Source organism: Hippoglossus hippoglossus, chromosome 3, assembly GCF_009819705.1.
Source record: "Hippoglossus hippoglossus isolate fHipHip1 chromosome 3, fHipHip1.pri, whole genome shotgun sequence".
Taxonomy (NCBI): Eukaryota; Metazoa; Chordata; class Actinopteri; order Pleuronectiformes; family Pleuronectidae; genus Hippoglossus; species Hippoglossus hippoglossus.
In genome coordinates this window covers 31649972-31674887 of record NC_047153.1, presented here as the reverse complement: position 1 = coordinate 31674887, position 24916 = coordinate 31649972, and the positions used below count along the sequence as shown (strand labels likewise).

General features: G+C 41.8%; 1 protein-coding gene across 5 annotated transcripts in view; it reads left to right on the top strand.

Annotated features, from left to right (window-relative positions):
- The window catches only part of ankdd1a (ankyrin repeat and death domain containing 1A), a 45775-nt gene that overhangs the window by 11109 nt on the left and 9750 nt on the right, over window positions 1-24916 (top strand). For 2 of the 5 annotated variants that reach the window (XM_034581546.1, XM_034581545.1), the window contains exons 2-11: window positions 668-771; window positions 3509-3607; window positions 10798-10896; window positions 10979-11083; window positions 11203-11301; window positions 12986-13084; window positions 17942-18040; window positions 18157-18255; window positions 20008-20106; window positions 24443-24541. In XM_034581546.1, the coding sequence (XP_034437437.1) occupies window positions 668-771; window positions 3509-3607; window positions 10798-10896; window positions 10979-11083; window positions 11203-11301; window positions 12986-13084; window positions 17942-18040; window positions 18157-18255; window positions 20008-20106; window positions 24443-24541 (1001 nt within the window). The remainder of the gene's footprint in view (window positions 1-667; window positions 772-3508; window positions 3608-10797; window positions 10897-10978; window positions 11084-11202; window positions 11302-12985; window positions 13085-17941; window positions 18041-18156; window positions 18256-20007; window positions 20107-24442; window positions 24542-24916) is intronic. The other 3 variants (XM_034581549.1, XM_034581547.1, XM_034581548.1) reach the window with 3 other exon arrangements.

Genomic DNA, 24916 nt, shown 5'->3' with positions numbered 1-24916 from the left:
TGTATCGGTCATAGCCTTCACGTCATTCTGTCATTCACGTCTCAGTTAACTAAGACTCCACCACAGATAAATAATGTCATCACATTGATTGACTGAATTTACCTTGACTGTAGATCTCCAGCTCCAGACCAGAGGGCGGGAAACAGACAAAATGGCGACGTTACATTCTTCTTCTCTCCAAAAAAGTGATTTAACATGAAAAGGTTCTTCCAAGAACCAAGGGTGGTTCCATGTGTTTTGAAGAACTCTTCTCTTGAATTCAGCTCCACAAAGAACCATAAACAGCAAAAAAAGGTTCTTTAGCGAGAAAAGGTTCCCCAGAGCACTCAAAAGTTCTCCAGAGCACTTTTGAAGAACCAGTTTTTCTTAGATTGTATAATATTGTAAGGACCTAACCTTATGTAAAGTGCCTTGAGATAATATATGTTATGATTATCATGCAACATGCAATGACTTGCACAGCTGTACAATGCTTTCTATATGTATCTTCAAGGTGCAATGTATTAATGTTTAGCGCTTCATATCACTACAGCCCATAATACACAGGTGTAATGTTCAAGTCTTATACATCAAATACAAGGCAAATCAGGTTCTGTTGTGGCTTTTCACTGGCATGCAGAAACAACTTTGAATGTTTAACCCCCTTTTTGTTTGCCATTCCTCACAGTGCTGTTGTCAGAGAAGGAGTTCCATGATGCCGTAAAGATTAATAACACAGGGAAAATGCAGGAACTGATCAAGAAGGGTGTGGACATCAAGGCCAAAAATAAAGTAAGCTTGCCGACAGACAAACATGTCCACCTTTCTGGGCCTTGCCAGTCATTGCTTTCAAACACAGCATGTGTTTTCACAGCAACCTTGTTATTAGATGAAACTCACAATCAATGCAGACTTCATTCAAGAGCTTCTCATCTTCTTCTCTGTAATTTGTGCATCTTTTAATGTTATTAATTATTGTCCTACTATTAAATGTCACATTACCTGCTGTGAAAAAGGTCTTAGTGCAGAATGACTACTCCAGTACTCAGTACTTGTTGTCTCCTTAGGGGATTTAACTTTTCAATGACTGGTGAACGTCAGCTAAAATGTCATGTTTTGACAGGTCATTCATTTTAAGCCCAATTTACAGCTTTAAATTCAAATTCTCACTCATCTCAGACTCTCTGTTATGCAGTTTCTCAGTTGAGCATCTGAATTAAAAATATTTTCCCGATATAGTGTAGTGGATATTTTACTAAGAAGGAAGAATGAGCCGACCCTCTGGAAGTAGTGTAATTTTTCCCCTTTCAGAGAGTCGGACTCAGTCCTCCTTCAATATACAGCCCCATGCATTTTCAAATCCTCCTTCTTAGTGTTTACATTCTCATGATCCTTTGGGTTTTTATTGTCCCTATATGTGTCTCTTTACTGATCCTCTCTGTGTTTGCATGATGCTACACCATTTCAGTAGCTGCTATGTTGTGACTCAAAGTTCACTGGGGATGTTAAAGGGGACATAGCATGCAAATTCCACTTTGTTAGTGCTTCTACAGGTTAATGTGGGTATCTGGCATGTCTACCAACCCAAAAACTCTGGGAAAAAAACACTCGCGCGTTTTGTTATAGTTCCTCTAAGTCAGAAACGTCATGCTTGAGTGACTCGATTGAGCTTCCTGGGTTTTGTGTCGTAACAAGGTACTGGAAGTCTCCCTACATGGTCTTGGCCCACCCCCCACCTCACCCCCCGTCCCCCCACACTCATTACGCCGGGTTTACACCGGAGGCAGCGAGGCTGCGAGGCAGCGCAGTGCCGTTCCCAAGCGCGCAGCCGCCTGGCTGTTCACATGGGACGAGAATTTCTCCGCTGGTCAGCCCGCGATTCACTCACATGTGGCATTTGTCTGGATCGTTGGGACTGGGAGGCTGCAGCAGCTGCTCGGGCGCAACCGCTCGCTCTCCCATGCGTGAGCTGGAATTTGTGTCAGCGCCACACAGCCAGCAGTGTGGAAGACTTCCGCAGTGTTCAGCTCTACTGTAACTGGCACAAACACACAGAGCCCCCCCACTCGTTACGCCGGGTTACAGTAGTTACGCCGGGTTAACACCGGACGCGGAAGCGCCGCTGCGAGGCAGCGCAGCGCCGTTCTCCAGCACGCAGCCGCCTGGCTGTTCACACGGGACGTGCATTTCTCCGCTGGTCAGCCCCATAGACTGTATATATAAGGTCAGCCCGCGATTCTGCTTTCTCCGCTTGTTGTTGTACCCGTTGAATGTCGGAGTTCGGGGGTAAATGATGGTCTTCATAGCCCCCCCCTCTCTTTCTCTCTCTGTCTGTCTGCTTGTGTGCTTGTAGTGGATGGGCAGAGGGGGACATTTAATTATGTGATTGGGAAAATTAAAACTCCAGGACAACAGAAGGGGAATACAAAGTATGGGATGCATATTTGATAATTTATATCATATAAAATATGTAATTTATATCGTTTAAAATCATGGGGGGAGAGGGGGGAGGGGGGAGCTGGCTCATTAGCATTTAAAGGAACAGGCACTCAAAACAGGTCACTCTGTGGAGGGCTGTTTTATACAGGGTAAAAAGGGTGCTGTTTTAAATGATCCTTGTGGTATTTTGACCAAAGTATGTTACAGACATTTCATTAAGACCCCAAGGAACCATATCAACTTGTGGTAAAATGGGCATGCTATGTCCCCTTTAAAGATGCAAAGAGGGAGAAATTGCATATAAGATATATACCTAACTTGGATGTCTGCTGAGAGGGTGTAGATTAATTCCATCCATAGAGCCATCACTGCCCCTCTAGCTGATGAAATGACTACTACCAGAGGGCCGGATTAAATTCTTCCATTTTATGGCAGTGTATTGTTCAGGAACAGCAGCATCTTGCCATGTCTCAGCCCAAGCATGATATCAGATTTATTAGGCCATCTGAGCCATATTTATATAGATATTTTCATCATTCAAACTTGAGTTTTACTTTACAAGGTGAAATGTATGATGTTGTAACATTATACATTTAGATGTTGTTATAATGTGAATATTCCATGTAACAACATGAATATATCTTGTTATTACAATATTTCAATATTTCACGTTATAAACTTAATACTGGCGTGGCAGCATTACGCTTCTGTACCTTTTGACAGCAGATACTTTAACTGACATTGCAGAGACAGTACATTAATATGGCAAAATTGGACACAGCTGTTGAAGGTACTGTGGAAGTGCAGTCACTGGTATGACTTATGAGTCCACCCTTAAATGCAATTAGTTACAGCTATTGTGGAACTGCTATTATAGGCAAAGAACAAGCTATATGTAACCAGTGAAAAAGGTCACATGTAAACAGAGGGCTGAGGTGTCACTGAACAGGTGCTGCTACCTGCTAATAGGTGCAGATGATGAGCATAATTTCAAGGCTCATTTTTAAATAGCCAGTATCTGAGGTGTGCATGAACTGTGAAGCCATGTCTGTCTCTCTGTCTGTTGGTCTGTCTGTCTGCCTTTGCACAGGTAGACCGTAAAGCACTACATTGGGCGGCAGGAGCTGGGAATGAACAGGCTCTTCGACTCCTTCTGGACCTTGATACTGAAGTCGATGAGAGGGACATTGTACGTACACAAATGTGTGGGGTTGTATTTCTGGAAATTCATTCACCCTTTTGATATGGCAGACTTACAGTATATGTAGCTGCCTTACAGATTGACATATTTCTGATGTTTGAGTCTTGTATAATGTATAATGTAATATTTAAAATTTTCTTTGAGTTGTATTTTTTGTTGTCTCAAGATGTGTAAATATTGCTGTTAAGATTTCTTAAAAAAATATTTGCCATTGCTCCTGTGTCTTCCTAATAGCAGTATTTTAAAATAAGTATTTACAGTATTTAAATCAAATGCCTGTTGCTTACCTTTATATTTTTGTTGTGGTAGGTGTATTCATCTTGCTTGTTAGTTTGGCTCAGTATTGGATTCAGAGTCTCCAAATATCTTATGATACTCCCATTTCCTTCAGAAATATGTTATTTTAGTCTTCAGAATCTCCACACAAACATTTGAACTGTTATAAGAATTTAAACTCTAAATAGACAATAGACAAAATAGGTTTTACACAAGGGATATCTATGCCATAAGATCTGAGAAGGTTTGAAAACCAAGGGTCCAAACTTCAAAGCCATAGGTGTCAACATCATTTGTATGCAATGTAGCAACATGTGATATCCAAGTGGTTGCAGGCTGCTTGGACCCTGATCATTGCCACTTTCAGCTATATTTATTTTTATTAGGGCGCAAGCACAGACGATGACATTAATCATCGCTCATATCATTAAGTACATACTACATATTTTTCAAAAACAATTTTGCCAGAAAGGAAGCTAGTAATTTTAGGGTCAATTTTCATATTTCAAACACAAATCTGAAGCCTTTAGGATGCACAGAAACTCAGAAAACTTCGCACTAATGTTCAAACTAATAAGTACTTTAATTTGATTTCACTATTGGCCACTATAGGCATGGCGCTACAGTTCCATATAGCCCCTAATATATTTTTGGGCATTTTTGGATGGCTAGGAGCAGGGACGTGCACAGACGTTTTCGGGGGAAGGGGCTCAAGTGAGAAAAAGGGCACTCCTCATAATTATTTATAAATTATTATTTATTTTGTTTATCACAAGAGCAGACAACAACAAAGGAAACAACGATGCATCTTGATGTATTTCAATGTATCACATTCACAATTTCCTATATTTCTGCACATGGCTGCGTTTTTATCAGTTAATATTAGTTAATAAAATTAGTCAAATATGAACTTTTATTTAGAAAGTGCTTTATAAAGTATTATAGACTGTTACTGTTATTACAAGTGTGCTGTAATTTACAAAATAAGGTTTTCAATTCATAAATCAGATTACAACAGTAAGTCTATGACAGTGGTCAGTGCTCTTCACACTGATTTGACATTCATTCAGTTTAGACCTGTGTGCTGCACCTAAGGCTTAAAAGGACAAACTCTGATAACAGTCTTTACTGTATCAATGGTCCCCCGCCGAATTATTCAGCGACGGGACATCACTAAAAACAACATGAATCGATTATGTTCCGTCTCTGCATCGAAGCAGAGATGGAACATAATCGATTCATGTTGTTTGTCGACTTCGCGATGCATCTACTGTGCAGGAGACATGGAGGGAGGGAGGGTAGAGACTAAGTCTAATCTCCCGACCTGATATTTAAATTTTATATTTAATCAATATATTTGTTGACAGGGAACCTGTGCACAAACAGTATAATAGTAATTTATTAAAAAACAATTAAATAAAAATAAAAAAGCACCCCAGAAAGAGGGCACCTTCTCTCGAGGAAGAAAAAGGGCAGGGGCTCAAGCCCCCTTTAAAGTCTACGTGTGAATGTGTATGGCTAGGAGTGCTTAAAAACTCTTGAAAATGATACACATCAATAACAAGTGGTGTCTTGGGTAATGGCGTAGCATAATTGCTTGAGGGTGTCCCCTAGAAAATTACAATGAAGTAGCATCTCTTTGAGGTTTCTCCTGCATGTATAAAACCTGGGGCCTGTGCTACAAAGCAAGTTGAACGTACCCAGGATATCTTTCCGAGACCCAGCTGGACTTAACCTAACAATCACAGTCAGGCTAAGCGGTCACATGAAGCTGGTTATCAACTCGATAAGTCAATCCAGGTTTTCCTCATCAAGATCTGAGCTCGTGCACATAAAACGGGTGTTGTTTACTGTATATGACGAATCACACACTAGGTCAAGTGAACTGGCAGCAGAAACGCATATTTAACAGAGAGGATCAAACTGTTATATAATAAAAATAGTAGGAAAACAAACTCATTATCCAGGCTAAAGGAAACACAGTTACAGCTGCTAAAGTTAGGAAGAACAGCTGATTGTGTGAATGTGTATATTACGGAGCCCCCCGCTGACATTTGGCGAAAAATATATTACATGACCACGACATAATAATGGGCTTCATTTACTAACAGTGCGTACACACAAATCTGTGCTTAAACCGTGCGTACGCACGGTTTAAGCAATAATAAATCTGGGATTCATCAATATGTTCGTACCTAAATTTGTTCGTACTTTGCGAATAAATTTAGAGCTTCCTCAGACCATGCCTATGCACAGATGATGAAGGCCCGGCTGTCCTAGAAAATGTAAACACACACCCTTTTAACTAAATGCATAGTATATTAAAACTCCATTTATTAAAAAAAAAATAGTAGATAGACAGCAATAATTTCATTTATTCATGCATTAACCAAATGTATAACAAACTATGAAATTGACGCCCTTTCATCCTCATCATCTCTATAAAAACCTGCTGAATTCATATTAATGTTTATGGATAAACGGGGCGTCGCTTCTTCTGCAACAATGCAGTTAAAACACCGCGTTTAGTCGTAATCTGCGGGAGGAACTCTTCTGTCTGCAAGAGTGTGTGTGTGTGAGTGTGTTCGTATCTGTCCCTATTTGGTTATTAATCGATGATGTCGATTAATGTCTTCAGATCGTTCCGTCACTTTAACCCGTATGTCCTGACTGCGCGTCACGTTACGTCTCGTGTTGTGTAGCATGTTTAAACGTAAATGTGTCTCATAAACTCTGGAGTGAATCAAACAAACACAAAGTAAACATCAGTTCTGTACGTGTCCTAATAACTTGTGATCAGTGATGGTGTTTATTGTTAAAGTGTAAAGTGAGCGCAGGGTAGAGGGAGTGAGGAGGAAATAGACAGAGAGACAGAGACACAGGACGACCGGACCTTTAATGTGCGTCTGTCTGATCCTGAAGCAGCGGTGTTATAATTGTAGCCGCGCGTTTCCTTCTCTTATACTGTCAGGCATCAGCCGAAAAAGGACAAGAAAGATGCTTATTGAATCAGGACAACACACCCGTTTATTTTCCTTCACTCGTCAATTCTCTTTTCACAGACCAGAACACACTTCCGTTAGAACCCATTCAAAACAAGAGTCCCAACCTACACCTGCTTATAACAGGAAATACCCACCAACCTTCCAAAATAAAACCACGAACAGTCCCATCATAATACAGTTTCTGTGTCTCATGAGCACTGGTACTAAACTGCCTGGCGCTGCCAAAAGCAGTTTCCAGCCTCCTTACCAGAGAGGCTACGAAGTCAGCGTGAGACAAAGGCAAGTCCAAATTCACCGCCTGAGGAGACACTAACACATCCACCGGGACACGTAGCTTGGGACCCCCCCCATCGGCGCCCGATTCTTAGGGACAGGGTCCCTGCGGGTCTGACAGGGGACGCACTGCTCATACCACTGCCGAACATCCTTAAACATACAGGGCCAGTAACGTGATTGCCTCGCTCATTCCCAAACCTGCTCTGCAGAAAAATGTGCTGATGCAGGGTCTCCATGAAGGTGCTGCAGCACATCAGGGATAAACGAGGAGGCCACAACCACCTGCTACTGAGTGCCCCTGTGAGAGAGGAATTCACTGACCGACAGAGCACTCCATTCACCAGAGAAAGATGAGGATATTCAGTCCAAAGTTTACGAAGCCACCGAGAGCTCCCTCTCATCTGCCACACGGTGGTCGAGACCCTCTCACCATCTGACTCGCTGTCCATTTCCTCATGCTGCCCCCTTGTGGTGGAACTAGGGATCTGGGGGTTTTGCAAGGGTGACTGAGACGGTGAATTGCCTATCCTGGAATCGCTCGACTGCCTGTCCAAGTCCACGACATTCACTTGGCCAGATGTGTCCCTTGTGGTGTTCCTCACTGTGTCATGCTTATGATCCTGAGGTCGACGTGATAGAGCATCCGCATTAGTATGCCGTTGTCCAGCCTTGTGCTGTATGGCCCAGTTGAAAGGGTCCAGCTCCAGTATCCATCTCGCTCTTTTCCCTGTGGGGTCATGGTCAATTGACATGCCTCGGAGGCCCAACAGAGGCTTATGATCCGTTATGATAGTGAAAGCAGCCGATCCAATGTAGTGTCTGAACTGATGTACGGCCCAAACTACAGCCCACAGCTCCTTGTCAAAAGTGAACCAGCGTCTTTCGGTGGCAGCGACTGACCGGCATACACTACCACTCTCTCCAATCCATCCCTGTCCTGTGCCAATATGGCCCCCACAGCGTCCATGGAGGCATCCGTATACACTTTAAAGGGGCAGTTGAAATCAGGCATGGTGACAACCAGAGCAGATAAGAGCACCCCTTTAAGATACACAAAGGCTGCATCACACTCGACTGTCCATTGGAAAGGTGTGTCTTTACAGAGGAGCCGCACGCTGGGCAAAGTCCCTAACAAAGTTTCTATAGTAAGAGCAAAGGCCCACAAATGCCCTCACTTCAGTTGGAGTCTGTGGAGTAGATCACGTTCTGACCTTGTCATGTTTTGTGGGTCTGGCTGCAGGCCATGGCGAGACACAACATGCCTCAGGAACACCACATGATCTCGAGCCAGATGGCACTTCTTAGGATTACTCAAAGGTGGGGCTGTATATCAACACATCATCGAGATACACCATACACATGTGCCATGGGAGCCCTGTAAGCACAAGCTCCATCATGCACTGAAATGTTGCAGGCGAGTTGGTGAGACCCATCGACATCGAACGCCACTGGTAGAGGCCCGACCCTGTTGTAAAGGCAGTTTTCTCCCTGTCATCCTCAGCGACCTCAACTTGCCAGTAGCCATTAGAAAAGTCCAACGTGCTACACCACATGGAGCCTGCTAATGCATCCAATGAGTCATCCACCCTGGGAAGGGGGTGGCAGTCTCTCACTGTTACGCTGTTTAAGCGGTGATAGTCAATACAAAACCTCCACTCTCTATTCTTTTTTTCACCAGAATGATGGGTGAGGCCAAGGGGCTGCAGCTCTCCTCTATCACACCGTCAGCTAACAGGGCCGTAACCTGCCTATCTATCGCCTCCCTCTTTTCTGGTGAGGTGCGATATGCACGCTGTCGCAGGGATGGATGATCACCGGATTTTATGTGATGTTCAATGAGCCTGCATTTGCCAATCACCCCCTTCGATGTATTAAATATCTCCCTATATTCCTCCAGCAGCTCCATCAACTGTGCCCTCCCCTGCTGATTAGTTGGGGACTCCCTCAGAGACACAAAAGGCACATCCGTGGATGAGATGGTGGAGACCGTCTCCGCTGGGGTCCGAGGGAGTGGTACCAGCTCCAATTCAACGGCCGACAAATGCATGCCTTCTCTTAGCACAATAACTCTGTCTGTAGGGTTTAAGACACGGGCTGCAGTGACCCCATTTTTCACCAGTGTCACAGTGTGAGCCACGACAAACTCACTATTCTGCTGGAGATTGGGTGCTAAATATCCCACAAAGTCTGGTAGCTGGTCAACGGGCCCGGCTGGAGATACACTGACAGGAACTATCATTTCACTGAGGGGGGGTAGGTTCAGGGCAGTGAAGCCAGTAACATTACAGCACTCAGTAACCAGTATCAGGAATAATTGTGTCCCACAACTGCAGTCTGCCACGGGCAAAATCCAACAAGGCGTGGTTAGGAACAAGAAAGTCCAAAGCCAGCAGTGCTGCTTGTGTAGATCCCCTAAGCACATAGAAAACCTGCTGCCAGGACTCATTACCCAAGCGTAGAGTGGCAGTTATGGTGCCCAAGGTGACCCCTTATCTCCAACTTAACCTGCTCTGGACAGAACAGGGAGTTTTTATTACTTACATACACATTGTCCCATGGTCTATACTTGATTCACAGCAGCATATTGCATGTATCATGGACGTTCTCCAATGCCACACAGTAGACACAGGAAGTGTCTACTCAGATACATTAAAGGGGACATAGCATGCAAATTCCACTTTGTTAGTGCTTCTACAGGTTAATGTGGGTATCTGGCATGTCTACCAACCCCAAAACTCTGGGAAAAAAACACTCGTGCGTTTTGGTATGGTTCCTCTAAGTCAGAAACGTCCTGCTTGAGTGACTCGAATGAGCTTCCTGGGTTTTGTGTCGTAACAATGCACTGGAAGTCTCCCTACACAGCCAGCAGTGTGGAAGACTTCCGCAGTGTTCAGCACTACTGTAACACTGGCACAAACACACAGAGCCCCCCCACTCGTTATGCCAGGTTTACACCGGACGCGGAAGCGCCGCTGCGAGGCAGCGCAGCGCCGTTCTCAAGCGCGCAGCCGCCTGGCTGTTCACACGGGACGTGCATTTCTCCGCGCTGGTCAGCCCCATAGACTGTATATATAAGGTCAGCCCGCGATTCTGCTTTCTCCGCTTGTTGTTGTACCCGTTGAATGTCGGGGTTCGGGGGTAAATGATGGTCTTCATAGCCCCCCCCCACCCCTCTCTTTCTCTCTCTGTCTGTCTGCTTGTGTGCTTGTAGTGGATGGGCAGAGGGGGACATTTAATTATGTGATTGGGAAAATTAAAACTCCAGGACAACAGAAGGGGAATACAAAGTATGGGATGCATATTTGATAATTTATATCATATAAAATATGTAATTTATATCGTTTAAAATCATGGGGGGAGAGGGGGGAGGGGGAGCTGGCTCATTAGCATTTAAAGGAACAGGCACTCAAAACAGGTCACTCTGTGGAGGGCTGTTTTATACAGGGTAAAAAGGGTGCTGTTTTAAATGATCCTTGTGGTATTTTGACCAAAGTATGTTACAGACATTTCATTAAGACCCCAAGGAACCATATCAACTTGTGGTAAAATGGGCATACAATGTCCCCTTTAAGATAAACAATGTTAAACAATGTATAAAATGTTATAAATGTTTGTTTACAGTTTGGCATGAATGCACTGCTTCTGGCATCCTGGTTTGGTCACCTAAAAATCTTACAGATCCTGGTGTCCTGTGGAGCAAAGCTCAACTGCGAAAACAAAGTAAGATGTACAATTTAATAAAAGTATGAGGTTTCTGTCTCATCGATATCTCACAGTGAGTGTGTGTGTGTGTGTGTTGTAGGATGGTCTAAGTATGCTGCACTGTGCTGCTCAGCGAGGCCACATCAGAGTATTGGAGTTTATCATGGAGGACCTTGAAGACATCTGTCTGGATAGAGTGGACAAGGTTACTCTGACATGTGTTTCTATTATTTCTTACAGTGCTGCAGGTCTCAATTGGTGTATACACAGGACAGTATACTGCATGTATAGCAGCTACTGTGTATAACCTGTCTCTCTGACCAGTCAGGGAAGACAGCTCTTCATCTGGCTGCTGAACATGGACAACTTGAAGTGGTGGAGTATCTGATTGGAATGGGTTGCTCCCATGGTTTGAAGGACAAGGTACACACACACACACACACACACACACACACACACACACACATACACACACACACACACACACACACACACACACACACACACACACACACACACACACACACACATTATCAAATCAGTAGTTGTGCTCAAATCAAAAGCAGACACACTGGGCTGATTTAATCACAAGAAAACAGTTGTTTTCTAATAACATATTCATTATTTAATTTTATATTTCAGTCTTTAATCATTAGGCTGCCATGACCCCACCTTGGACAAACATTTCAGAGTGTTTAAATCATAAACAAATATCATTAACCAGGATCTACTTCCAGCAACTGACTCAAAAACAAATATTTTTCCACTACTGCTTGGCTAAGGTAAAACAGATATGATAATATCATCACATGATAAAACTGAAATTGCCACTATGCCAGTCAAGATGGGATGTTTCGTTTCATACAAATTGACCTGTAGAGCAGTGATCGTTATCAGATCATGACTACACAATGTCATAGTATTACAATACAGTAATACAGTAAATCTCAAATATAATTTTTTTATTTCACAACATGTAAGTCTTGTATTTCCACATTATGCTACCTCATACTTCCACTCTGATATATTTCAGAGGGAATTATTGTATTTTATAGCCCATTTATTCGACAGCTTTAGTTCCTTTTAAAATGAAGATTTCACACAACAGATAATATAACAAGCTAGAGTTAAACAAGTTAAAACACATTGTTAAAGTCTAAGACTAGTTGAACATGACCTCTACCATGTAAACTAAAGTAGCGATCGACAATTGGATCAAATCGCAAGCCAAATTCGTTGCCTGATCATTTTGATCATTTGTCTTAATTGAACTGAGACAGAGACATTTACAGGTGCTGAACATCGTCATGGCAGAAACATTGTATGCCTCATTTATCTATGTGTAGGCAGACTATCTGACGATGGAGGTTATGGGTTACTCACACTTCTCAGCCAAACTTTCAGGTCTCTTCCACCAGCGGGCTTGTGAGCCATGATGCGGTCTTGTGGTTGTCCCCTTCGGCCTCAGCTCAGATGCTGCAGCATGGTTTCAGTTCACAAGTGTTGAGGAAGTGTCCCTGTGCATTGTGAGATGGTGTAGTGAAAGGGAGTCTGTGTTCTGGGTAAGGAAGTTTGTTGGGTGGCCACCTGAGCGCTGCCGTTGAGTCTCTCTGTATATTGCCCAAGGACACTTGGGCACATGCATAGTGGGGAAACAATAATATTCAGCATCACTTCTGGTGTGAAAGGCAGAATTGTAAAAATTCTACTTTTATATTTATCTGTGTTAAATATTCATGAATTCAACTGAATACATTTTGAATAATTAACTGGCACTCAGTAGAGCACATAACTCCACCAAGTCTCTTTGAATTCAATCACGCCACAGAAAATTGCACACATCAGTCACCTAATTATGTCTTATTTGTTTTCATCGAGATTAATGAATTATTCCCTGGGAAAGTGGAGAAAAAAAAAAGTTGATGTGTGTGTTGAGCTGATTTCAGCTCAACACACTGAGGAGGTTGATGTGTAAAGAAACTGCTCACTTCTCCCTTTGTTTTTAGAAAACAGTAGTAAGGTGTTAACAGCCCATTTCCACATGTTTTGGTAAATACATGCAGAGGAAGTTGTCTCAAGATGGGTGTCTGTTATGTCTGGACTGCAGGAAGAAAACACAGCCATGCATTTAGCAGTGAAGCGTGGGCACACAGAGGTCCTACACAAGATTCTGGAGACTGGAGTTGACGTCGATGAGAGGAATATAGTGAGTGGACTGCAGTAGACTGATGCCAAACTTTCTAACTTAATTATACAGGTTGTGTCTTTTTGTATTTTGTCTATACTACCTGTTTTAATTTTACACAAGCTTCTCTTCAATTGTGCTTGTAACCATGGTATGCTGTTTCCTGTAAGTGATGGTGAACAATGGGCCTCATGCAAGAATCTGTTTGTATTATTATCCTAAATTTCCCTGACATATATTTGTAGAGTGAGTTTGTACAAACATTATACGTTAGATCCAACTGACAAAAAGCAGTGCTGTTAATGTTGTCACCTGTGGATCACATTGTCACTAAAATAAATTAATGTTTCAATATGAAAAGCACATAAAAAAACAGGGATTTTCAAGGAACTCCTTGCCATAATGGGTGATGTTGCAATGCCATGTTTTCTGCTGGTGCTAGATCAGACAATGGAACACTTTTGTTCATTGCGATATTATTCAATATTCAGCCTACTAAAATAACTTGACATGCCATGTCTGTTGTGTAGAACAACCACCAACTGTGTCGAGGTGCATTTTCTTATCCAAGTATAATCCAGAAGCTTTGAAAAGGCCACATGCGCTGCACGGTTAGATGAAAGCCGGACTAAGAGGGAGCTGCTGACTGACACACACTCACATGGACATTAAGCGTGGGCTTTAAGATGCACAGTGGTGCGAAGTGGTGAAGCGTGTGTGTGCTTCATAATAAATATTTGAAACTTTGCTCTGTGTCCCATGTGCACCACAGACATATTGCCATTCTTCATTGATAAGGGCCAGACTGTATAGAGTGAGTCATGACACTCAGACAGCAGAGGAATTTACCCAGCTGTTGGTTCCAAAAAGCCGTCGGGAAATGGTTTTCCAGGTGACTCACTTCAACCTGATGGCCGGTCACATGGGGTACGACAAATCACTTAACCGGATTATGGCCTGATTCTATCTAAGTTTGAACACGAGGACGACCGAAATTGGGATACGTCCTGGACCTGAGAGCAAAGCTTCACACACTGGGTCAGTTGTTACGTGATAATTTGCTCAAGGCCCTGGGACGTCGACAACACCTGTACAACAAAGGAACTAGACTAAGACAATTTGCTCCAGCACGAAATTTCTTGCCAAGTGGCACGGTCCCCTTGTGGTCACACGACGAGTGGGCGAGGTAGACTACGAGGTTGTGCGTTCTGACAGGGGCGGGGCAACACAAATTTACCACCTCAACCTCCTCAAAGCATGGAGAGAGGCGGTACCTGTCTATCTAGTGAACTCGGTATTGGAGAGAGATGAGTTAGGACCTGAAGTACCTCACTCCAATAATCCAACCTCACTCCTTGTGGATGACCATCTCTCACCGTCCCAGAGAGCAGATGTTGCCAGGTTGCAGCAGCGCTTTGTGGATGTGTTCTCCCCTCTGCCAGGCCGCACTAACCTCATACAGCACCATGTCGAAACTCACCCGGGCGTGACAGCGCGGTCATGGCCCTATCGGTTACCTGAACACAAAAGAAAGGTGGTTCAGAAGGAATTGGATGCCATGCTGGAGATGGGGGTAATAGAAGAATCCCACAGTGTCTGTAGTAGCCCCATAGTTCTTGTGCTGAAGAAGGATTGGTCTATTCGGTTCTGTGTGGATTATCGCAAGGTGAATAATGTTTCACGATTTGATGCATACCCAAAGCCCCGGGTCGAGGAACTGCTGGATCAGCTAGGCACCGCTCGTTTTTCACGACACTGGATTTGATCAAGGGCTACTGGCAGATTCCCCATGTCTCCAGAGACCAAGAAAAAGACGGCTTTTTCTACTCCGTATGGTTTGTACCAATTTGTGAGACTCCCATTTGAGTTGTTCGGGGCCCCAGCCACCTTCCAACGTCTCATGGACCAGATGCTGCGTCCTCACACTGCCTATGCTGCCGCCTACTGGATTAGCAGTTACCCGCTCTGGACCCAGAGACATTAAGGCTGCCATCTCCCGCTCAACTGGAGGCATATCCCCCATTCCTGTTTCGGGAGCATACTGGATCTTAGCCAGTCTCCAGCAACCTGCTTTGAACTAAGGTGCGCCACTAGGGATGTTCCATGCCCTCCTGAGCATATGCTCAGGAAGACTCCCCTCAAATTGTGTGGATTTAGGCTGCTCTAGCCCAGCAGCGCCATCAGACTGCTCATAACTTCCAAAAGAGGAATTTTGAGCATAGAGAGAGAGAACATCAGGCTGAACCACATTCTCCACCTGATAGGAGGGTAACATTTCAGGGGAGGATTCCTCTGAGTGCCCATGCACCGGCTGTTGTGGCAGGATACTGGGCAGCTAGGATTTGCATCTGAGTTTCACATTGACGGGACATTGAAAATGTGACAAGCAAGCACACAAACACACACACAAAATCTTAGAGGAAATTCTGGAATACTAACCTAATACAATACAAAGCTAAAAGCTCATCTAAATCATAACCATCCAATCCAGTTATCACAATAATTTCCGGGACAAAATATTGTCCGACAAAACATATTATTGTCACAGGCCTACCTTAATACCTTTTCAATAATGCATCAAGTAGGAGGTTTCCTTGCACAGTTTCTGAAATCAGTGGTGATACCCAGCCAAGAAATTACCAATATAAATGGGAACTGTAAAAAAAAAGGTATAATAGATATATTATTGCAGCGCCAAAAGGTTAACCTCAATTATATGCTGGTGCACCTGAATAAAAACTTAGGTTCAAGATGTTGGTGACCCATTAACAATGCATGGAATTTGGCATGGCCAGCCCTCCATCCTCCCTCTGCCTTTTGAAGAACTCCTTTATTTTACATGGTATCTTATTCTCCCAAATATACAAACATTTCATTTTATCAAGTTCTCTAAAAAAGACTTGGGACTAAATATTGGAATGGTTAATAGAATTCTAGGCATGGTCGTCATTTTAACTGAATGAATTCTTCCTGCTAGTGACAGGGAAAGAGTCGACCAACACTCCATATCCTGCTTGGCCTTTATAAAGGCTGGTTTAAAATTCAGTTGAAATAAGTCCCCATACATTTTTGTTACAGTCACTCCTAGATAAGTAAATTTGTCTCTACTGATTGTGAATGGGCAAGTAACAAATTAAATATGACTCGCTTTGTCGTTTATTGGAAAAATTCTACTGTCATATTAATTTTATATCGTGATTCTTTTTTGAGCTTTTTCGTTATTGGGGTCTGAAAAAAAGGAGGAGGATGTTGGCATATAATGAAAGTTTCTGTATTTGTCCAGCTCTAGCAATACCCTTTATGCCAACATCATTTCTTAGGATGCATGCGAGGGGCTCAATGGCGACATCAAAAAGCATGGGGGATGAGGGCAGCCCTGTCTTGTCCATCTGAATAAAGGGATATATATAGATATATTTAGGCACAGTCTTGTTGGTATGGAATGAGGCCTGTGGGTCTTTATATTATATACTCGCCTAGGAACAGAAGGAAGGGCCAAAGTCAAAACTATTGAGTGAAAAGCAACGTTTGTGAGGCAAGAGTTTAAGCACAACATCAATCACCTGGAGAAAAAAGTAAAATTCAATCAGTGAATTAACAGTTGACAAGTTACTTAATAATAAGTCATCCATCAAGTGTTTTACGCTCCCTTGGACATCTTGATATTTAGTAGGTTCATTACTGAATTTAGAATTCTATTATAATTCAAATTATAGAGTCAAACTGAATGATGTCAACATAATGGTATGGTGTACTTTATATATTTATTTACACTTGCTTTAAAGTGATGAAATATACAATCCATTAGTGAAAACTTGATCTGACTAACAGCGGAATAAGTCTGGACCACTCATAAATAATGTTCGTACCTGTAAGCAAACTCAAATTCTGAGTAAATTGGTGAATGAGGCAAGTTCTCCTAAATCACTCGTAAACACAACTTAAGAAAAAATCAGTTTGAGTTCCTGTGGTACTTGCACAAAGCCCAGTGTTTTCTTCCACCATCAAATATTACAGTTTTTGTCTGTGGAGGAATTAAATTCATCTGAGTATTGTTTAAGGTAATAATGTCAACAAAGATGATGACAGTATGAGGTGAATATATGGGAACATCACAAAGCAGTTTTATCCTATTTTATACTACTTTCTTGTATCTCTTGGTTTGTAAAATGACAGAATTCAGTACAAATAATTCATCACATTATTAAAGCCCAATTATATACTTTCAATTTACTTGTTTTGTCCAACCAACCATTCAAAACATGAGCAAATTTGACAGCTTCACAGTTTTTCTCTTCACAGTCGCCCAGTGCTTGCTCTTTGTGGGAACTGTCGGTTTGTCCATAATATTGTAAAGTCTCTACTCTGTAAAGTGCCTTGAGATAATGTACGTCGATACAATGCTTGACATTTAACAGCTATGTGTGTGTTTTGTTCACCAAGACCGAGACCTGACAGAAACCAATTATAGGCATGTTTGTTTATTATTTTAAATGATTTATCTTTATCTCATTTATGAATTGCTTTGTGATCCTGATCAAACTATCTTGTGGACCATTTATGGAGGCTAGAGGTTCCTCACCCCTGTTTTAAGACATGCAAAAGGTTTCACTGTATGAATACCATATAAATACTAAAGTAGAAGGCATACTAAACCCTCTGATCTGTAGTTAAGGGGTTAGGCTGTAGTGGTTTGATAGACAGAAGATAGGTGCTGGTCAGAGTCTTGTTTCATAAATAAATGAAATTAACCTCAAAGCACACTAGTACGTCATGTATCAACAAGATACTTGCATCTCTGTTGAACTTCTTGGTCTACTGTGGCTTGGAATGTACTCAGTGCGGAGTACTGACTGAAATATACTTGTTATATTTTAGGACGGTCTCACAGCATTTCACCTTGCAGCTGATGGAGGTCACTATGAATGTGTCAAACTGCTCTTGGAGTCCAGCTGTAATGTAAATGCACAAACTAATGTACGTTTTTTTCCATTAATGTCATACTTTATATCACGTAGAACAAACTCAAGAGATTATTGAGGAAATGTTTTGATGCTGTGAAAATGTAAACCTTTGTTTCCATCTATCTGCAGAAGAATATGAATGCTCTCCATTACGTAGCTCAGCATGGCTTTGACAGAGAGGCCAGTTTACTTCTGGATGCAGGAATCAATTTCAATGCCATAGACAATGTAAGTAATCTCAACTCTATGGGACTTGTTTCTTTTTAGTTTAAAAAATGGTAAGAATGTGTAAATCTTTGCAGCATTTGTTTTTCAGTTTTAGTTTTATCTAGAGAGCATTCAAAGGCAGAATTGGACAACATGGAGGCGGCAAAGTGGTACAGTGGTTAGCACTGCAATAAGGTTCAAGGTTTGGCTGGGGCCTTTCTATGTGGAGTTTGCATGTTTGCCCTCTGTGTTTGGGTGTGTTTACTCCTTGTACTCTGACTTCCTCCCATTGTCCAAAGACTTGCATATTGGGGTTAGGGTAATTGGAGACTCTAAACGGAACATAGGTGTGAATGTTAGCGAAATGGTTTGATCACATCAAATGCTGCGCAAAATTTGTGTCATTCGCTTCATTCGCATCTATCACTCAAGTTGGAATATTTGTACTCGCTGGACTCAGATCCTGGCGCAGATCCGAGCTAGAGGGTGATCAATCCGGCCACTAGTCAGCCTCAGGTAGTCACCCAGACACAGCTCCTAGAGATGAAAGTGAAATTCCCAGAGCTGTTTGGCTCCAGATGGTCTTGTGAACCCTGCACAACGGGGCTGGCTTTGTTGGCATTTCCAGGTGCCTCTGACTTTTTCCCTTAGTTTTTTGGCATTGTGGTGGGGGGTAAACATACACCTGGTTTTCACAAGTCACATTCACAAAATTATTCTCTATCACACATACATCCGATTCACACAGTAATGGCACAGCCATCAGGGGCTATTTATGGTTCAGTATTAGACTGGAGGAATAGGGGATCCAACCACTTAATAGTGGTTGAACTGCTCTTCCTCCATAATCACAGCCTCCATGTAATGATCCATATTTATTTACTAGTCTTGATGACCACTCAAAGTGCTTCACAGTACAGTTTTGCACTTCACCCATTCACACACACGTTCATACACTTTGGCACACAAAATGAGGGAGACTAGGATGGAACTGCTGACCCTCTGGTTAGTGGACGACCCTCTAATGAGCCACAAGCACCCACAATGTAAAACCTCCATCACAAAATGTCCCATTTAATTATTGTTGACACTTCAGGACTTTGGTTATGTAATGTGTATGCAGAATTATGATTGAATCAATGCTGTAGAGCAGTGATAACGCACCTTTTCGAGCCCAAGATCACTTTTTAATTTGAAATGTAAGCTGAGATCTACCACCGTGATACCTAATTTATGTTTAAGGCTTAATGAAGAGCATACATATACACAACAAAAGGCAGTTATGCAACTTTATCTATTCAATGCACAATATTCACATTAATATCAATTAATATTTACAAAATCTGTTCAATGCACAATATTTAGCTTGTCAGTTCAACAATATGTTCTGCATCCACCAGCTGATCGCGATCACTGCTGTAGAGCATTTGTAAAGATTTTAAATTTGGTTTTAAATGATGGAGCACATACACTGAACCTATAGGTTTAGTTATTTATAATTAAAATGGTTTAGATTATATAAATTAAAGTGTGTGATAAATATAGGGGATTTGTTCAATAGTGTTATTAGTTAGTGGCAAGATCTGTGTATAACACATTAGTTTTCAAAGTTGCCAGTTTTAGATTTCAAACTGGTGCATGCATACAGTAAATGTATACACTACATGTATATGTCCGTATTGTAAATGATAAAGAGGGGAGTTGATAGTAAAGTGCTACCATTTATCTTTTCCTAAAAAAGAACCTTTTTCTTTATCATTGTGTTTTATTCAGCAACAGAACACGCCACTCCACATGGCTGTGTTCAACAATCACACTGAGGTTCTACGGCTGCTGATAGATGCTGATTGTGACCTCGACCTCACTGACAGTGTGAGTACAAGCACCTCCAGCTGCACTGGTTCACACAATAATAATGATAATAGCAAGATAAGAGTAAGAATACAATATAGAATAGAATAGAATACAGTGAATAAAACAATAAAGAATTAATTCTAAAAATATAAACTGAAAATAATAATAACCGAGTAATGCAGTACCAGTGCCTAATGGTAAATATAAATAGGGACGAGAATAAGATAAGCATAAAATAAGAGTAAATAATATGGGATATAGCACATGATATTGAATATTGCACATATTGAAATATGATGTTGAAAAAAACAGTAGTACTGCATGTGAATGGTATTATTGCACATTAGTGGTAATCTTGCTCATGAAAAAAGGAAAAACAACTTCTATTGTAGATGTTGCTGGTGTTATTTCTAAGTGTCCGATTATCCGTGGTAGTCCCTGCAGAAGGGAGACGAGTAGTACAGTTTGATGGACACAGAAAGAAAAGACTTCCTCTGGCGTTCTGCGCTGCTCCTCTGTAGTCTCAGTCTACTTCTGAAGGTGCTGGGGTGTGTCAGCAGTATAGCATGCATGGGATTGAGAGGCATACGGAGTAGTTTCCTCAGCATCCTCCTATCTGTCACTCAACCAGAGACTCAAGTTCAGCCCCCAGGACAGAGGCAGCTTTCCTGATGAGCTTGCTGAGTCTGTTAGTGCCAGCTTCCTTCACCCTGCTTCCCCAGCTTACTGTCTCTATATCCTCCCCATGTGCATTACATAAAACATCCCAGTCATTCACCTCAGCTCAGCCCTGTAGAGTCTGATCAGCTTCATGAGACCTTCCTCCTCGAGTTCTGGTGATCACTAGTTACTGTGGAACTGCAAGAATGTAGAGGAGCTTGAGGTAGACCAGGTTGACATCTGATCTGCCAAGGGGAGGGAGAACTCTGGAGCTGTATGCTTCTTTGATGTTATACATATAGCAAGTCCAGTGTTTTGTTTTCCCTTGTCTTACAGTCCATAAACTGCTTGAAAGTGGGCAGAGATGTTGTCAGGATAACATGGTTAAAAATCCCCAAAGATGGCTATGAAAGGCATTAGGGTGCAGGGTCTAGAGCAGGGGTATTCAACTAAAATTTAAAGAGGTCCAGTTGGAGAAAATTTCTTGAAGCAAAGGTCCGGAAGATCATAATGTCTAACTATTTAGTGTGATATATATTTAAGTAGCCTAGTAGTTGTATCAACATCTGCATGTACTAAATACCTGACTGTCAAATCAAATGAATTCAGTACGATTCAAAAACTTTGACAATATTTATTGTCACGTAACATAGAACTGAACATATATGTATGATTGCAGATATGTATAATGTTCTCTCATTAACTAAATAAAAGTAGGGCTGCATTTCAAAATAAGAGAAAATAAATAAAATGTGAAAATTGTGCATGTTCAAATAAAGGGCTTAACTTCAGAAAAATAAAATAAAGGGAGCAAAAGCTTGAATTTCCCTTTTTCTGTTTCACATCTTGACTCAAAAGTCTCAACCAATTTTACAGATAATAAATCTCAACACATCTTAACAATTGAACAGTTTTAGAATCACTTTCTTCCCCTCTTATATCCAACTCCCCCACTTTGTTCGTCTGTTTCTCTCCCTTTCTCCGTCTCACTCCTGTTTCTCTCCCTTTCTCCGTCTCACTCCTCTGTTTCTCTCCCTTTCTCCGTCTCACTCCTCTGTTTCTCTCCCTTTCTCCGTCTCACTCCTGTTTCTCTCCCTTTCTCCGTCTCACTCCTCTGTTTCTCTCCCTTTCTCCGTCTCACTCCTGTTTCTCCACTTTCTCCGGCTCACTCCTCTGTTTCTCTCCCTTTCTCCGTCTCACTCCTGTTTCTCAACTTTCTCCGTCTCACTCCTGTTTCTCAACTTTCTCCGGCTCACTCCTCTGTTTCTCTCCCTTTCTCCATCTCACTCCTGTTTCTCTCCCTTTCTCCGTCTCACTCCTCTGTTTCTCTCCCTTCCTCCGTCTCACTCCTGTTTCTCTCCCTTTCTCCGTCTCACTCCTCTGTTTCTCTCCCTTCCTCCGTCTCACTCCTGTTTCTCTCCCTTTCTCCGTCTCACTCCTGTTTCTCAACTTTCTCCGGCTCACTCCTCTGTTTCTCTCCCTTTCTCCGTCTCACTCCTGTTTCTCTCCCTTTCTCCGTCTCACTCCTCTGTTTCTCTCTCTTCCTCCGTCTCACTCCTGTTTCTCTCCCTTTCTCCGTCTCACTCCTGTTTCTCTCCCTTTCTCCGTCTCACTCCTCTGTTTCTCTCCCTTCCTCCGTCTCACTCCTGTTTCTCTCCCTTTCTCCGTCTCACTCCTCTGTTTCTCTCCCTTCCTCCGTCTCACTCCTGTTTCTCTCCCTTTCTCCGTCTCACTCCTGTTTCTCAACTTTCTCCGGCTCACTCCTCTGTTTCTCTCCCTTTCTCCGTCTCACTCCTGTTTCTCTCCCTTTCTCCGTCTCACTCCTCTGTTTCTCTCTCTTCCTCCGTCTCACTCCTGTTTCTCTCCCTTTCTCCGTCTCACTCCTCTGTTTCTCTCCCTTTCTCCGTCTCACTCCTGTTTCTCTCCCTTTCTCCGTCTCACTCCTGTTTCTCAACTTTCTCCGTCTCACTCCTGTTTCTCAACTTTCTCCGTCTCACTCCTGTTTCTCAACTTTCTCTGTCTCACTCCTGTTTCTCAACTTTCTCCGTCTCACTCCTCTGTTTCTCTCCCTTTCTCCGTCTCACTCACTTGTTCATTTATTTCTGTATTTCTATATTTATTTATTTCAGTATTTCTGTGTTCATATGTTAATTAGGTAGGTAGTCTAAAGCCTGGCACAGCGGTGTGATCATCGGGTCTACTGTCTTGAGTTGGTCGGTAAACAGATGCTTGACCTTTAGTCAGAGTTGTTAAGGCCACGACTTTGGGCTTCTGTTTTTTTAAGTCACTTGAAAAGAAGTTGGTCCTTCATGCCACATCTTAAGAGAAGCCCGTCTCCACCTTACATTATGTTTACATCAGTGATGCTTGGTGCTCAAGTACAGTCACAGTTGATAGAAATTGTTTCCAGACACATGCTACTGTGTTAGTTGGATCTTCTAATGCATTATACTGCTGGGACATATAATTGGAGACAGGATGGCAGTTTGTAGTTCTCAGCTTTATTAAAGTACTCCAGGGAACACACAGAACCTCAGCGTGCTAGCCTAGCTAAGCTATACAAAAGTTGATGATGCTCAGTTATTCGTAAGCCTGTGCAGTTAATGTTATGGAAAGTTTTACGATATTGCAGATTATTTAAAATAATAAGCGACCAAATTTGGCAACAATGCACACACTGGCTATGTCCAGTTTCATTTGGGAACATAATGGACGATTAAGTTCAGTTCAAGAAATTATTACTGCAAAGAGTTAAAGGTTTAAGTGGCTGAGAAGAGCTATGACTCTCTGTCAGCCTGGCTAAAGTTCTAAAGAGGAACCATCAAGGTTGTTCTTGTTTTCTTCTAGTAATGATGAATAATAGGAGGTTTTGGCATTTCAGTCGGCTTTCTTCTATTAAGCTCTCTTTCCAGGCTAGGCAAAAATAATCTTAATTGGTGGAATGCCCCTTCCTTACAACTTATTTGTCTGTTATAAAGCACAGTTTCACTGGTCACAATGTTAATTCTTGATATTAACAATTTGTTTATAAATTATGAAAATGCCCTCAGTCAGTTATCTTTAGCTTAATAGATATCTTTAACTTAATTACAACTTATTCCAGTGACTACTACTCAAACTGAATCATAGATGTCTGTACTTAACAACTTCGATGTGTTATAATGCCATATCCAATGTAATTTTGACTTTTAGCAATTCTACTTAATGATGGTCAATTCTCACTAGCCAAAATGCAAATTTTAAATGTCAACTTGAAATTCTTACTAGTGGCAAGTTACAGATTTCATTAATGCAATTCTATGTATATACAAAATTAAATGCCTGATGATATTGATAATTAAGAATATAATTTCATATATCTAGAATTGCATTTCTTAAATGTAACTTGTGGAAACTGTATTCATTATATTAAGGATATCTATAACTTCTTTCATAACTAGTCAGAATCACAATTCAAACTAAATGAACATGCTAATGAGGGTATCATATCCAAAAGAAATATGCAAATCAGGGAATTTATCCCAAATTTCTTCACATGTCAAAACATTATTTACAATGGGGAAAACTAAGACCCTTACAGACCAGGTATGAACATGCATCCTGAGTTATCCAATCCGAAGTGATCAGCGCTATTCTTTAGCAAGGCTACTTTGGAATGACATTACCTAACAGATCTATCTCATGTGGTTCACAGAGACAGCAGACCGCTTTGCACATAGCAGCAGAACATGGCTGGCAGGACCTGGCTGAGATGATGCTGATTTCAGGGATGAACCTTAATTTGACTGACAAGGTACCACACAACACATACATACAATAAGGACAGAATAAAGCTTTTCAAAGGTCACGATTTACAGTTTTTTCAGTGTGATGGGGTAATGGGTTCTAATAGGTCTAGAAGTTGGACTAATTTCCCCTTCAAAATGTGCCTGTCATTAATTAAAAATGTGATTTCACTGATGATATCGCAGATGATTTGCATCAGTGTTGCATGTAGCATGATCATACAATGATAGGGTGATGCCTTTGTGGCATTGTTACAAAAAATACTTTGATGGGGTACTTTGTTCTATTCAATCAATCAATCAAATTTTATTTGTATAGCCCATATTCACAAATCACAATTTGTCTCATAGGGCTTTAACAAGGTGTGACATCCTCTGCCCTC